Here is a 13,315-nt window from a genome sequence, read left to right as displayed (position 1 = left end):
TTAATTAAACAAGTGTAATCGATGGAATTTAGTTAATCACTACACCATTATCTAATCCTACGAAGTTTAATTGGACATTGAATTCATTCAATTAAATTTATTACAACAAAAGTCAAAGAACGGCTCCTAATACGGAGGGAGTATATACCACCATTTTCATCGCAGTTCAAACAAAGATTTTCGCAATTACCCAGGCAACCACAATACAATCACGTCAACCAGATACGAAAATGGCATTTGCTGTCACATCTTCAGCTTCTTTATCTTCTTCAATTGACCAACCCAAAGGTAACACTTTTAATTCCACTCTTTTCTCTCCCAATTCACATGTTTTTAGCCTAACTTGCTGCTAACACTTCGATCCTTCTCCACAGCCGCGCATTTTAGTGCATTTCAGGCCTTCGATAGGCTCAATCCCGCAACAACGGCCGTGAATTTCTCAAGCAGACGTTGGTCCGTGACGCCCTTGAATGCCGAACCCAAGCGGAATGCCTCTATTGTATCCGCTGCTGCAACCGTGTCCGCTTCTGGTACGTAGAGATGTTTTTCTTCAATGTTTCTGCGTGCGAAATGCTTTTAGAGTTTTGATTTGACGAATTTGCGCTTTGAACAGGTCTATTGTATGCAGCAGAGGTTTCCGAAAATGTGGAGGTAGAGGACTATGTAGAATTGGCGAAGGAGCTCGAGAATTCTTCGCCGCTCGAGATTATGGATAATGCCCTTGAGAAATTCGGAAATGATATCGCAATTGCTTTTAGGTAATTAATCCACAAAATTATAAATTGCCTGTCGTTTCCTGCATACCCGAGCTGATCCATATACTGGTATACCTTTATTTGATTGAGCTGTTAATTTGATGGGTTTGATTGTAATTTCTGATAACTATTCAATTATCAACTGTTTTTCACTTGAGCTTTGCAATTTCTTTGGAAATGTTAAAGCCTGTGTGAGTACTTTCAGATGTTACTTAAAAGTTAAAACTGTAGCTGGTATTGAATTCTACCTATTGTGGTTGCTAGCTGCTCTTAATTCCAGATTTTGGTGATAGATGCAAAAATTGTGACTTTGTAGTTCTTGATTCATTAACAATTGTGCAGTGTGCATTTCTCGCTGAATTTGTAGTGGTGCAGAAGATGTTGCTTTGCTGGAATATGCCCGTTTAACTGGACGGCCATTCAGGGTGTTCAGCTTGGATACTGGGAGGTTGAATCCTGAGACGTACAAATTCTTTGATGAAGTTGAGAAGCACTACGGCATCCACATTGAGTACATGTTTCCTGATGCTGCTGAAGTTCAAGATTTGGTTAGGAGCAAGAGTCTCTTCTCATTCTACGAAGATGGGCACCAGGAATGCTGCCGTGTGAGGAAGGTTAGACCCCTGAGGAGGGCCTTTAAGGGACTGCGTGCGTGGATTACAGGCCAGAGCAAGGATCAGTCCCCAGGAACCCGGTCAGAAATCCCCATGGTCCAGGTTGATCCTGTTTTTGAAGGGGTTGGCAGCTTGGTGAAGTGGAATCCAGTGGGAAATGCCACCGGTGACAATATATGGAGTTTCCTCCGTACCATGGATGTGCCTGTGAATTCCCTCCATGCCAAAGGATACATCTCAATTGGATGTGAGCCGTGCACAAGAGCAGTGCTGCCTGGCCAGCACGAGAGAGAAGGGTGATGGTGGTGGGAGGATGCCAAGGCCAAGGAGTGTGGGCTGCACAAGGGCAACATCAAGGAGGAGAATGTGAACGGTGGTTTGCAACCTAATGGAACTGCGACCAATGGTGATCTCTTCGAGAGCAATAGTGTGGTGAAGCTGAGCAGGCGTGGGATCGAGAATCTGGTGGAATTGGAGAAGCGGAGTGAGGCGTGGGTGGTGGGGGTGTATGCTCTGTGGTGCAGATTCTGCCAGGCGATGGAGGAGTCGTACGTGGAGCTGTCGGAGAAGCTTGCAGGGTCGGGAGTGAAGGTAGGCAAGATCAGGGGTGATGGAGAAGACAAAGCATTAGCGCAGGAGCAAGTGCAGTTGGGGAGTTTCCCTACGGTGGTGTTATTCCCTAAACATGGTTCGCGTCCAGTAAAATATCCATCAGAGAAGAGGGATGTAGACTCCTTGCTGTCTTTTGTCAATGCCCTTGCCTTGAGTAACACCAGATCTTCAAGTGTATGTATATTTTGAGAGAGAGAGAGAGAGAGAGGGCATGGCTTTGGGTGGTTCATGAGCTTCTGCAGCAAATAGAACCATGAGTCCCTGGTAGAATATACTAGAATTGGTTACTAGTCCAAACAAATACAGTATTGATTTTGAAGGCTCATTTTTGCATGTTGTGTGTGTGATTAAGCGAGCTGTGTGATGGCCAATTATAAAATCACTTTACAGAGTGAATGGATTCATTTTAAATAAACACGTGATAAGTTGTAGGTAGATTAGTTTTTCGGTTTGGCCCAAAATTTGAAATTATTTTCAGATCTCCAAATTGTGTTGTAACAGTAAGAGTCTATCTTGACTAGTTGACTAGTTGCGTACTCTACTGGCTCAAATTATTTAAACTATTGTTAAGAAGAATCGAACCAACTATTAGGTCATCATGAACCTTTTATCCCTCCTCCTAACTAAATTGAGTCGTATTCTTTTTTAAAATATTCTAACTAAGTTGAACAAACATCCAATCATTTTTACTTTATTCAATCACCTACTTTACTCTATCTATATGTTTTTTACTTTATTCCTCTCTTCTACTCCCTCCATCCCCATTAATTGTCACCAATTTCTTTTTTCATCCGTCCACAATTAATTGACAACATTGCTTTTTTACTACTTTTCGTAACGAACTCAAGATTCCACTCACATTTTATTATTTAATCACACTCCACTAATTTTTCCACCAACTTTTCACTACAATTTTTAAAACCTGTGTCAAGTCAAATATGGTGCAAATTAATGGGGACGGAGGAAATACTTTTCAACACAATTTCTTAATCTCTGTGCCTTAAATTTTTGACTCAACTCAATTGGCGGATGGAATAGTAACTATATAAAATGAATCAATATGATTGGCGTGATGGTTCAACATTATTTCATTCTTCTAAGTACGAGGTTAGGAATTAGATCACCTTGTTCTTTTAAGTTGGGGTTAAGGATTAAATCACTAAGTATGAGGTTAGGAATTAGATCACCTTGTTCTTTAAGTTAGGATTAGGATTAAATCACTATTATGTGGATGGAACAAATCATTTGGTCAGTCCCCTACTGTTTAGTGTGTTACTGTTGGGATAGGGGATTAGTCCTCTAGTTGACTATCTCTCCACACTAATTGGCGAATCCAAGAAATTCGTGGAGTCAAACATAATTAGGAAGGTTGTCGTTATATGCTGTGAGAGTGGATCACAAATAAACGATGAAAGTGAAACTTCAACCTCAAATAGTTGATGCGAAGTAGCCACACCCATGAAATCAACGTCAATTCAAATGGTAAGTTTTAATGAAATTTTTCGGTTCTCATGAGGTGACGATGGGTTAGTCGGCGCATGAGCCCAGCTGAATCAATCCTGCCACTAATCGCCTTAATCGTTACATACATGTTCTAGTTCATATGTTTTAATTATTAAAAAAATAAGAAGAAATTTCGCCACTAATTGCAATCACATGCTTTTTCACCTCTCTACATCTAATCAAGGCTTAACTTGGTCGACTGCGTTTTGTAAATTCTCCACCATTAATATATGAAGGCTGGACAAGTCTAATTTTAATACATGTCACATATTTGATGTAGAGTTAATATAGCACTTCATGTGACCCACTGTCAATTCTATTTTATTTTAATGATCGTGCAATGTCGTGACCATCTCTTAAGGTATACACACATGAAGATTGGTGGACTATTCTGTTTATTAATAATGAAAAATAGTACTCTATTGCTTTCTTTGTGAGGACTGAGGATGTTGTAATGGTAAACAAATGAACTAGTGTTGCAAGTCAATGACTCTAAAAAGTCGAGACGATTAACTAACACAAGTTTTCATTTATTTGAAAATTACTATTAATAAATAGATGTGATTAGACTATAAATTGTGGCAACGTATGTTTATAGAGAGAGAAAAGAAGTCAAAGAAAATTATGCAACTAATTAACATAATTAAAATTCTTTATTATTTCCTCAAATTGAATGTGACACTTGAAATAACACAAGTGTAACAAAATTATTGAATAATAAAAAACTCTTTGTAATCACATTGTTTGAATGATGTCTTTATATTTTTTGATGAGATGAAATTATGTCGGTAGACAAGCTAAAGCATATTTTTTGGAGTGTGGAAAATTTTTAAATGTTGTACTACCATAGAAGTTCAAATTTCTGTATTTGATAGCTGATCAATAATTTAGAATCCCATAAATAGTGAGGATTAACAATTAGTATTTCGGGAGGATTAACAATTATAAATAGTGAGACGAAATTGATCGGGTAGGGGTAAATCCGTCATTTCATGATACTACGGGTGAGAAGGAAGCCGGCCAAATCAGATGTTGCAGAGCAACTCAGCCTCAGCTAACACATATTCATATATATATACGTCCTTCCCCTTATTCCCCTTTGCATATTTTTCTCCTCCCAATCCCATCTTCAAGAAAGAAAAGGGGCAAAAAGAGTAACTACTTTTTCCCGCGTATTCTCAAAACAGAAATATTCTGCTAGAAACCGAAACTGTTTCAACACACCACCACCATGTCCATGAGAGGCTACACCGCCGCGTGTTCTCTCATCGTCGCCCTAGCACTGCTTCTTGCCGTCAATGCCGACAACCCCTACAGATACTACACTTGGAAAATCACCTACGGCGACATTTATCCTATCGGCGTCAAACAACAGGTCCATCTTTCTTCTTCTTTATCTTCTATCTCTCTCTCTCTGTATGTGTGTGTTTCTTGGTGAGATTTTTCTTGAAGTTTTTTTGGGGGGAATGTGTGTTGCAGGGAATTCTGATTAATGGGCAGTTTCCGGGGCCGACCATCGATTGCATCACCAATGACAACTTGATCATCAGTGTTTACAACTACTTGAATGAGCCCTTTCTCCTTTCATGGTAACTGCATTCTTCATTCCGTTTCATTATTCTCGCATTCAACACTTTCAGATATCACACTTGTTTAATTGCTTTTTAAGTTGCCGTTAATGCAAAGGACCTTTCTTTGGCCAAGATTATAACATTTTGATTGGTTTAAACTTCTCATTTCTTGAAAATATTTCTTCACTTCTATCAACAAAAACAAAAACTCTGGAAAGATTATCTTGTTAATGGACTTTCTGTGTTTTATGTTTGTTATTAGAACTCCCTTCTGATGCAAAAGCTCTATCAGGGTTTTTGGGTGCAGAAATTAATTAGTCCATTATGTTTCTCGCCACTTCGTACGTGCTAGCTAGATCTATGGATCTCTGCCATTTTTATCATTTATATATAGTATAAACTTAATTCTGTGAATAAACATGTGTAAGTGGGATATCGTGTAGGGCCAGGTGTTTGTGCCAAATTGATAACTCTCTTTCTTGATCCATTCTTGGAGTAATGGCCCCTCAAATTATGTGATATGTTTATGAGCTAACTTATATATTGAAGTCATTGACTGAATCTGATGTTTCTTGGTTATAGTAAAGTAATGTCACTGTTGTAATGTATATTGCATTTGTCCTTTTTCAGAACAGCTATAATTAATTATAGATTGTATTTTCTAGAAAGGACTCTCTATTTCGAGTGCATGTACAGTTTTCACAACTGAGCAGCTCTTGTGTGGTCTCCTGATTTCCACCATCTTTGACAGGAATGGATTGCAGCAAAGAAGGAATTCCTGGCAGGATGGAGTATCTGGTACAAACTGTCCGATCCTGCCCCGTAGAAACTTCACTTATGCCCTCCAAGCAAAAGATCAGATTGGGACTTACTTCTACTTCCCATCACTTGGAATCCATAAGGCTGCTGGAGGATATGGGAGCATCAAAATCTACAGTCGTCCTCGAATTCCTGTACCATTCCCCCCACCTGCTGGGGATCACGTTGTACTTGCTGGGGATTGGTACAAGAGAAGTCAGAGAGTAAGCCAATCTTTTGACATTTGTGTTGAGTGGATTTGATGGAATCACTGCACATCTTTCTCACAAATCATGTTCTTGCAGCAACTGAGATATTTTGTGAATGGTGGTCACACTCTCCCCTTCCCCGATGGCATCATTATCAACGGTCGTGGTTGGAATGGATATACATTCACTGTTGAACAAGGTGATTCAACTAACTGAATTTAGAAGTTAAAAATAGTAGCTCTTGCATATCTTTAGCATGCCTTTTCTGTCTTTGTGAACACAAAGTTTCAACTATTTTGCAGGTAAAACATACAGATTCAGGATATCGAATGTTGGGACTGCTACATCCCTCAACTTCAGGATTCAAGGGCACTTGATGAAGCTGGTGGAAGTAGAAGGATCTCACACAGTCCAGAATACTTACTCCTCTCTGGATGTCCATCTAGGCCAGTCTTACTCAGTCTTGGTCACAGCAAACCAGCTACCAAAGGACTACTACGTTGTGGTCTCAACTCGTTTCACCTCCAAAGTTCTCACCAACGCCGCTATCCTCCATTACCGTAACTCAGTCACAAAAGTTTATGGTCGTCCCCCTGGTGGACCCACCACTGAGATTGAGTGGTCTCTGAACCAGGCAAGATCCATACGGTAATGAAGGCTCTTACACTTTATAAGCAATTCTTGTGACTGTTTTAGTGAAGATATGATGTTTTGAAAGTGAAATTCTGATGGTTGGATGTTGATGAAACAGTCGGAACTTGACAGCAAGCGGGCCTCGACCCAATCCACAGGGATCGTACCACTACGGGCAGGTGAAACCGGTTAGGACCATCATGCTTGCCAACTCTGCTGTGTATATCAATGGAAAGCAACGATATGCAGTGAATGGAGTGTCGTATACCCCCCCTGACACCCCTTTGAAGCTGGCGGACTACTTCAACATTGGAGGTGTGTATAGCATTGGAAGCATCTCCGAAAGACCTAATTGGGGAAATGCGTATCTTGCTACCTCTGTCATCCAAGCTAACTTCCGGGATTACGTAGAGATTGTGTTTCAGAACTGGGAAAAAACTGTGCAGTCATGGCACATGGATGGATATTCATTCTTTGTTGTTGGGTGAGTTTTGAGTTCATCAACCCTGTTAGAATGCATATATATCTCATCCTCTTCCTAATTTGCTAACTGTACATGTGAATTAAATAGAATGGACGGAGGGCAGTGGACTGAAGCAAGCAGATCACGCTACAACTTGAGAGACACCATTGCCCGCTGCACCACTCAAGTGAGCTAAACCATAAGAAGAAAAGATTGTTTTTTTGCTTTTGCATTCAACTCTAATCATATGATTAAATGTAATGGCAGGTGTATCCAAGATCTTGGACTGCTGTTTATGTAGCTTTGGACAATGTGGGAATGTGGAACATAAGATCTGAGGACTTGGCGAGGCAGTATTTGGGGCAGCAGTTGTACCTTAAGGTTTACACCCCATCAAAATCTTATAGAGATGAGCTCCCTATTCCGAAAAACGCTATTCTTTGTGGGCGAGCGAGAGGGCATCACACCAGACCTTTGTAGAAGACTGCATTCATCGTCACGAGAGGGTGACTGAGCTTACCGTAGGCGAAGCGAAGCAGCTCAACTTGAGCTCTCAGTTTTTACATTTTGATTCTTGAATGTTGTACCACATTGATTCCAACTGAATGGAAATTACCACATTATGCAGTAAGAATTTAAGTAATTGATGAGGAAGAGTTAATCGTTTTTCATGTTCCCCAACAAATAGCCACCAAATGTGCGAGTGCTGCAAAATTTATAACAAGTTGAAAGTAGCTGACCCAAACTAATTTGGGATGAATGCTAGTAGCCTATATAAAGCAGACCATCCATTCCATCTTCTTCAGAAACTGAAAATGGCAATGAAGATCGTGTTCTTCCTAGTGATTGTTGCAGCATTTGTGAGCGCCATCAGTGGCAGGACCATAGAGAGTGGGGCTGACATGGAGACGGCGTTTTTCCGTCCCCACTTCCGCCCCTATCCGGGCTTCTTTGGTGGATAGGGGAGCGGTGGAGTTGGTGGAAGATTTGCTGGCGGTGGTGGTGGCGATATCGGTGACTTGGCTCAAGGTACATCGCTTCCTTGAGGATTCTCAATGCCAGTGATAAAGATGGTTTTCAGTTGTAATGCCATTACTGAAATTTATCTTACTCTTATAAGTGTGGTAATTTGTCCGACTAATATGCAACCAAACTCGAACTTACTAATATCATGAACTTAAAACTTCCATTTTTCACGCAAACTTCAAAATTAATTGATAAAATCATAACCTTGCAGCACGTTCATCTCCATATACTCCCTCCGTCCTGGATAATTCGTCTCATTTTGACCGTGCACAAGTTTTAAGAAATGTAATGAAAATTGAGTTTGAAAAAGTTAGGTCCTACTTTTATATATTAGTTTTACAATAAAATGTGAGTAGGAATGAGTTAGTGGAATATGAGGTCCACTACCAAAAATGATAAAAAGTGAAATGAGAAAAATTCTGTGGGACAGACGGAAATAGAAAAATGGGACAAACTTTCAAGGACAGAGGGAGTAGCACGTAATTTACAATATAGATCCGATTATAAAAAGTGCATTTAATGCTTGTTACGAATAATTTCGCATCATTTGATCAACCCCACCAAGGACATTCATCGACCAATGACGAGGACATGTCTTTTGGAGTCATCCGCGCTTCAATGCGCGACTTTCGTATAATGGTCATAAATCTCTCATCCGGACTCCGATGGGGGCGTGCAAGATACTCACGCTAAGCCCTTTCGAAGACGAAGACAATGTTTTTGGAGGATTCCAGAGAAGAAGACGCATGTGTGTCATGCGTTTTACATGCGTCGTTCAATTAAAATAAAAAAATTGAAAGACGCATTAAGATCATGCGTCTTACACTAAACCACATCATGATCACGCGTTTCATTAACGGGCGACGCATGTGGGTCATGCGTCTCTCCCAAAGCCGGAATTTAAAAAAAGCCCAGTACACTTATGGAATGTAAAAAACACCCTAGAACTAAAAAAGAATTAACCCCCGTTTTCAAGAAAAAAAAATCCTCCATCAATTGCTGAGGTACTGAATGTTGTGCCTCTCTTCAATCTTATGCATTATACATGCATTTTTGTAAATGGATTTACTCAAGATCGTTTTTTTTTTCTTGCTCATGTTGTTTTTTTTTTCTCGCTCTGGGTTGGTTGGTGAGATGGTCTTTCTCATCACGCTTCATCAAGATTAGAATCGGATCTGTATGCTATAAAGCCTCACTGCTGACTAGCTAATTCCAAAAGACGTGATTTTAAGCCTTATCAAGAGCTTTACTTTCTTTGTCTATGTTTTTCTTGATGAGTTATCTCTTCTTTTTAATCTATAATCACATCTCACAACCTTGATAGTGCATTTGTTAGGGAATATGCTTTTTCGTAAGAATGCTCGTCTGAATTAGCCTATCTTTAGTAAATCTCATCATTTTCTTGCGATCAGGTACTTAGAAATATGAGGGGAGGGGTATTGTGGCAACTTGGTCAATCAATTACCCGCCGCTTGGCCCAGTCCGATGAGAAAACAGTTGCTCGCTGGTGTTCTGTACGACTTCCACGTTGCTCATGGCGAGAAGATGGTCCCTTTTGCAGGCTGGAGCATGCCGATTCAGTACAAAGACTCGATTATAGCCTCAACGTTGAACTGCAGGGAAAACGGCAGCCTCTTTGATGTTTCACATATGTGTGGTCTGAGTCTTAAAGGAAAAGACTGTATCTCTTTTCATAATATTTACTGAGTAGTCATTGAGTTGTTAGAATTTCTTCATAAGACCTGGATTCTAGGAATGCTGCTTTTCTGCAGCAGTCATGCTGATATTTATGAAATATGATGAAAGTTTTACACAGTAGTCTCTCTAATATATATACCAGAGCAATTGAAATGATCAAAGTGCGTCCATAATGGATGAGGAATTTTGGCAGGTTTGGGCCATGCGTTGAGATTTCCACCAGGCTCTTACTCTCTTGTTTTAACATAGAGTCTCTCTTGATAGAGTAAAGGTACCGGTCAGTAGGAAGAGCACAAGAGGTGCTCTGTAAATTTCGCAGAGGAAGAAATAAACTCCCAACACTCACTCAAAATAGAAGAACTCTCGGCTTTATTGAGATGGAAATTGAAATGAACACCCAAAGGAAATCCTCACAAAGGAGGCCTACGATACTACGATCGTCCAATACTAAATTCCCAAGATACTTCTCGTTATTTTGGAACTTTAATATATATAGACTTACAATAGAGAAAAATCAGCAACAATTAAACAGAATCTACAACAACTTAAATTTGAATTTAAATCCCCTAACAACCTAACTATAGCCGAGATTGGTGCGCGTCTTCTCTCCTTCATTCTTCCCCTTTTCCTCTGACTCGGTTGGCCACAATACTTGGCGGTTCCCCCTTTTGTAGACCCGCCAACTCGTATTAACTGCCCGGGTTGGCGAAACAGCCTTGCCCGCAAGGCGGAGGTAAGGAAATTGACCTTGTAAATTCAACGTATCCACCCATGTGGTTTCGTCGACCGATTGGCCTGACCACTTGATTAGTAACTGGGGTATCTGACTCACGTCCCGTGTGACCATCCGCTCTCCCAGTACCTCCTCTGGTAGAAGCGGTGACTCGGCATCCATCAGAGCCTCTGGATGTTCGATGTACGGCGCTGCAGAGCCAATCGCTCGTTTCAACAACGAGACGTGAAATACCGGGTGAATGCGAGAGACATCGGGTAGTTTAAGGCGATAAGCCGCTTCGCCAATGCGAGCTTCCACTGGATCGCCCATTGCGTACAGGGATGAGTGTAAGGACGGAACTACCCGATGCGAGGAGACAACTTTCGATTAGGAGCTGGGAACAGGGATGAGTGGCGGTAAGGACGGAACTTTAGATAGACTAGATCGCCCATTGCGTACTCAACGTCCCTACGGTGTTTGTTGGCCGATGCAGCCATTCTCTGTTGGGCTCGGAGCAAATGTCAGCGCCTAGTCGCGAGACCGGAGGGAGTCCACTACTGCCTGCGCACGGATTTCACCGGGTAAAAAACTGTGCAACCAAGGCGGGGGCATGCCATAAACTACCTCAAAAGGGGTGGTTCCCGACACGGGGTAGGCGCTCGTGTTGTAGCAATATTCAGCCCACGCAAGCCATTTGTGCCATTGTTTGGGGAGCTCGGATGCAAAGCAACGCAGGTAAGTCTGCAGGCATCGATTCAACACCTCGGTTTGGCCATCCGTCTCCGGGTGATAAGCCGAACACATTCTTAGTTTTGTACCAGTAGCCCGGAATAATTCGCGCCAGAACGAACTCAAAAAGATAGGGTCGCGATCCGAAACTATGGAGTTTGGGATCCCATGCAGACGAACGATCTCTTTAGTGAAAAGATCAGTGACTTGCTTGGCAGAGAACGGGTGGCGAAGGGCGATGAAGTGGGTGTACTTAGAGAGACGATCCACGACGACAAAAATACAGTCGACGCCGCCGGACATAGGAAGTCCATGCTCAAATCCTCCCAAACGCGCTCTGGAATGGGAAGCGGAACAAGGAGGCCGACCGGCGCTTGGGTATCAGATTTATTTTTTTGACAAATTGCACATGCAGCCACAAAGTGAGTAATATGCTTCATCATTCCAGGCCAATACACGTTTGAGGCAAGGCGACGGTAAGTACGATATGCCCCAGCATGACCGCCGGTGGGGGTGGCGTGGAACTTGGAAATTAGCTGTTGAATCCAAGGGGAGTTGGCCAGTACAGCGATGCGCCCCTTATAGAAGAGTACACCATGAATTAATTCATAGTGAGCTAGTCCCGGCTGGCCTAGTTCCAAATCAGCCTTGATTTTGGGCAGTACTGGGTCCGTGCCTAGGGAAGACTGGAACCTTGACCAATCAGGCCATGTAGGTCGGGAAATAGCTGAGAATTCTACCGCTTCATCATCCCGCCGAGACAGGGCATCTGCTGCCCGGTTCGTCTTTCCCTCTTTGTAGACGATAGAGAAATCATATCCGAGCAATTTCGCCGCCCAATTCTGTTGCGCAGGTGTGGACAGAGGCTGCGCAAGGAGGTGCTTTAAACTCCTTTGGTCGGTGTGGACTATGAAACGACGGCTAAACAGATAAGGACGCCTGTGATGTATAGCGAGAACCAAGGCCATCAACTCCTTCTCATATGCCGACTTTGTAAGCCAACGCCCCGATAAAGTCTTGCTAAAGTAGGCCACTGGCTGCCGATCCTGCATAAGAACCGCCCCCAACTCGTGGCCCGATGCTTCACATTCAATAACAAATTCCTTGGTGAAATCCGGCATCCTTAGCAACGGGGCAGATGTTAAGGCCGTTTTTAGGGTGTGGAAAGCCTGCTCCGCTTCGGAGGGCTTGGTCCATTTTGCCTTTCGGGCAGTGTCAATTGGCTTCTTGAGGAGCTGGGTGAGAGGCGCCGCGATTTTTCCATAGTCGCGAACGAAACGCCGATAGTAGCCTGTCAACCCAAGGAAACCCCGAACTCCTTTTAGAGTGGTGGGTGTCGGCCAACGTAGCACTGCCGATACCTTGGTGGGGTCCATGCTCACCCCTGCCGCTGACACCACATGACCGAGATACTCAACTTGGCGCTGCCCAAGGAGGCACTTCTTTGGGTTAATTATCAAGGAGTGGTCCTCGAGGACGGTGAAAACCAGCCGAAGATGAGATAAGTGTGCATCCCAGGAGTTGTTGTAGATCAAAATGCCATCAAAGAATACCAGGACAGACTTACGAAGGAAAGGTCGGAAGATTTCATTCATTAGACTCTGGAAGGTGGTGGGGGCATTTGTTAGGCCGAATGGCATAACGAGGAATTCATAGTGTCCTGAGTGCGTACGGAAAGCGGTCTTGTGCACATCGAGGGCGGCCACTCGGATTTGATGATACCCGGCTGTTAGATCGAGCTTGCTGAACCAGCAGGACCCATGTAGCTCGTCAAGGAGCTCTTGGATAATTGGAATCGGGTATTTATCTGGCACTGTGCGCTTGTTCAATTCCCTGTAGTCGACACAGAAACACCACAACCCATCCTTCTTTTTCACAAGTAACACCGGGCTGTAGTACGGGCTGGTGCTTGGTTGTATGACCCCGAGTCGAGCATCTCTGCCACCAAACGCTCCATCTCATCTTTTTGAGCGTGATTATAGCGGTAAG

The 13,315-nt window shown here is 42.6% G+C and overlaps 1 protein-coding gene, 1 long non-coding RNA gene and 1 pseudogene across 2 annotated transcripts; all 3 read left to right on the top strand.

Moving 5' to 3' along the window:
• The first annotated feature begins 128 nt into the window (after positions 1-128).
• On the top strand, positions 129-2,392 carry LOC121811026 (annotated as a pseudogene).
• Positions 2,393-4,612: 2,220 nt separating this feature from the next.
• Positions 4,613-7,817, top strand: LOC121811067 (L-ascorbate oxidase homolog). The gene is made up of 8 exons (XM_042211840.1): positions 4,613-4,859; positions 4,964-5,073; positions 5,807-6,077; positions 6,159-6,261; positions 6,365-6,710; positions 6,814-7,179; positions 7,267-7,345; positions 7,426-7,817. Exons 1-8 carry the CDS (start codon positions 4,716-4,718, stop codon positions 7,636-7,638), a joined length of 1,632 nt encoding a protein of 543 aa, XP_042067774.1. The 5' UTR covers positions 4,613-4,715; the 3' UTR covers positions 7,639-7,817.
• A 169-nt stretch (positions 7,818-7,986) lies between these two features.
• Positions 7,987-9,999, top strand: LOC121741096. The gene is made up of 2 exons (XR_006037779.1): positions 7,987-8,187; positions 9,597-9,999. It is a non-coding gene; the product is annotated as an uncharacterized LOC121741096 (long non-coding RNA).
• Positions 10,000-13,315: the final 3,316 nt, after the last annotated feature.

This window comes from Salvia splendens, chromosome 7 (assembly GCF_004379255.2).
Source record: "Salvia splendens isolate huo1 chromosome 7, SspV2, whole genome shotgun sequence".
Lineage (NCBI taxonomy): Eukaryota > Viridiplantae > Streptophyta > Magnoliopsida > Lamiales > Lamiaceae > Salvia > Salvia splendens.
This window is presented reverse-complemented; position numbering and strand designations above follow the sequence as displayed.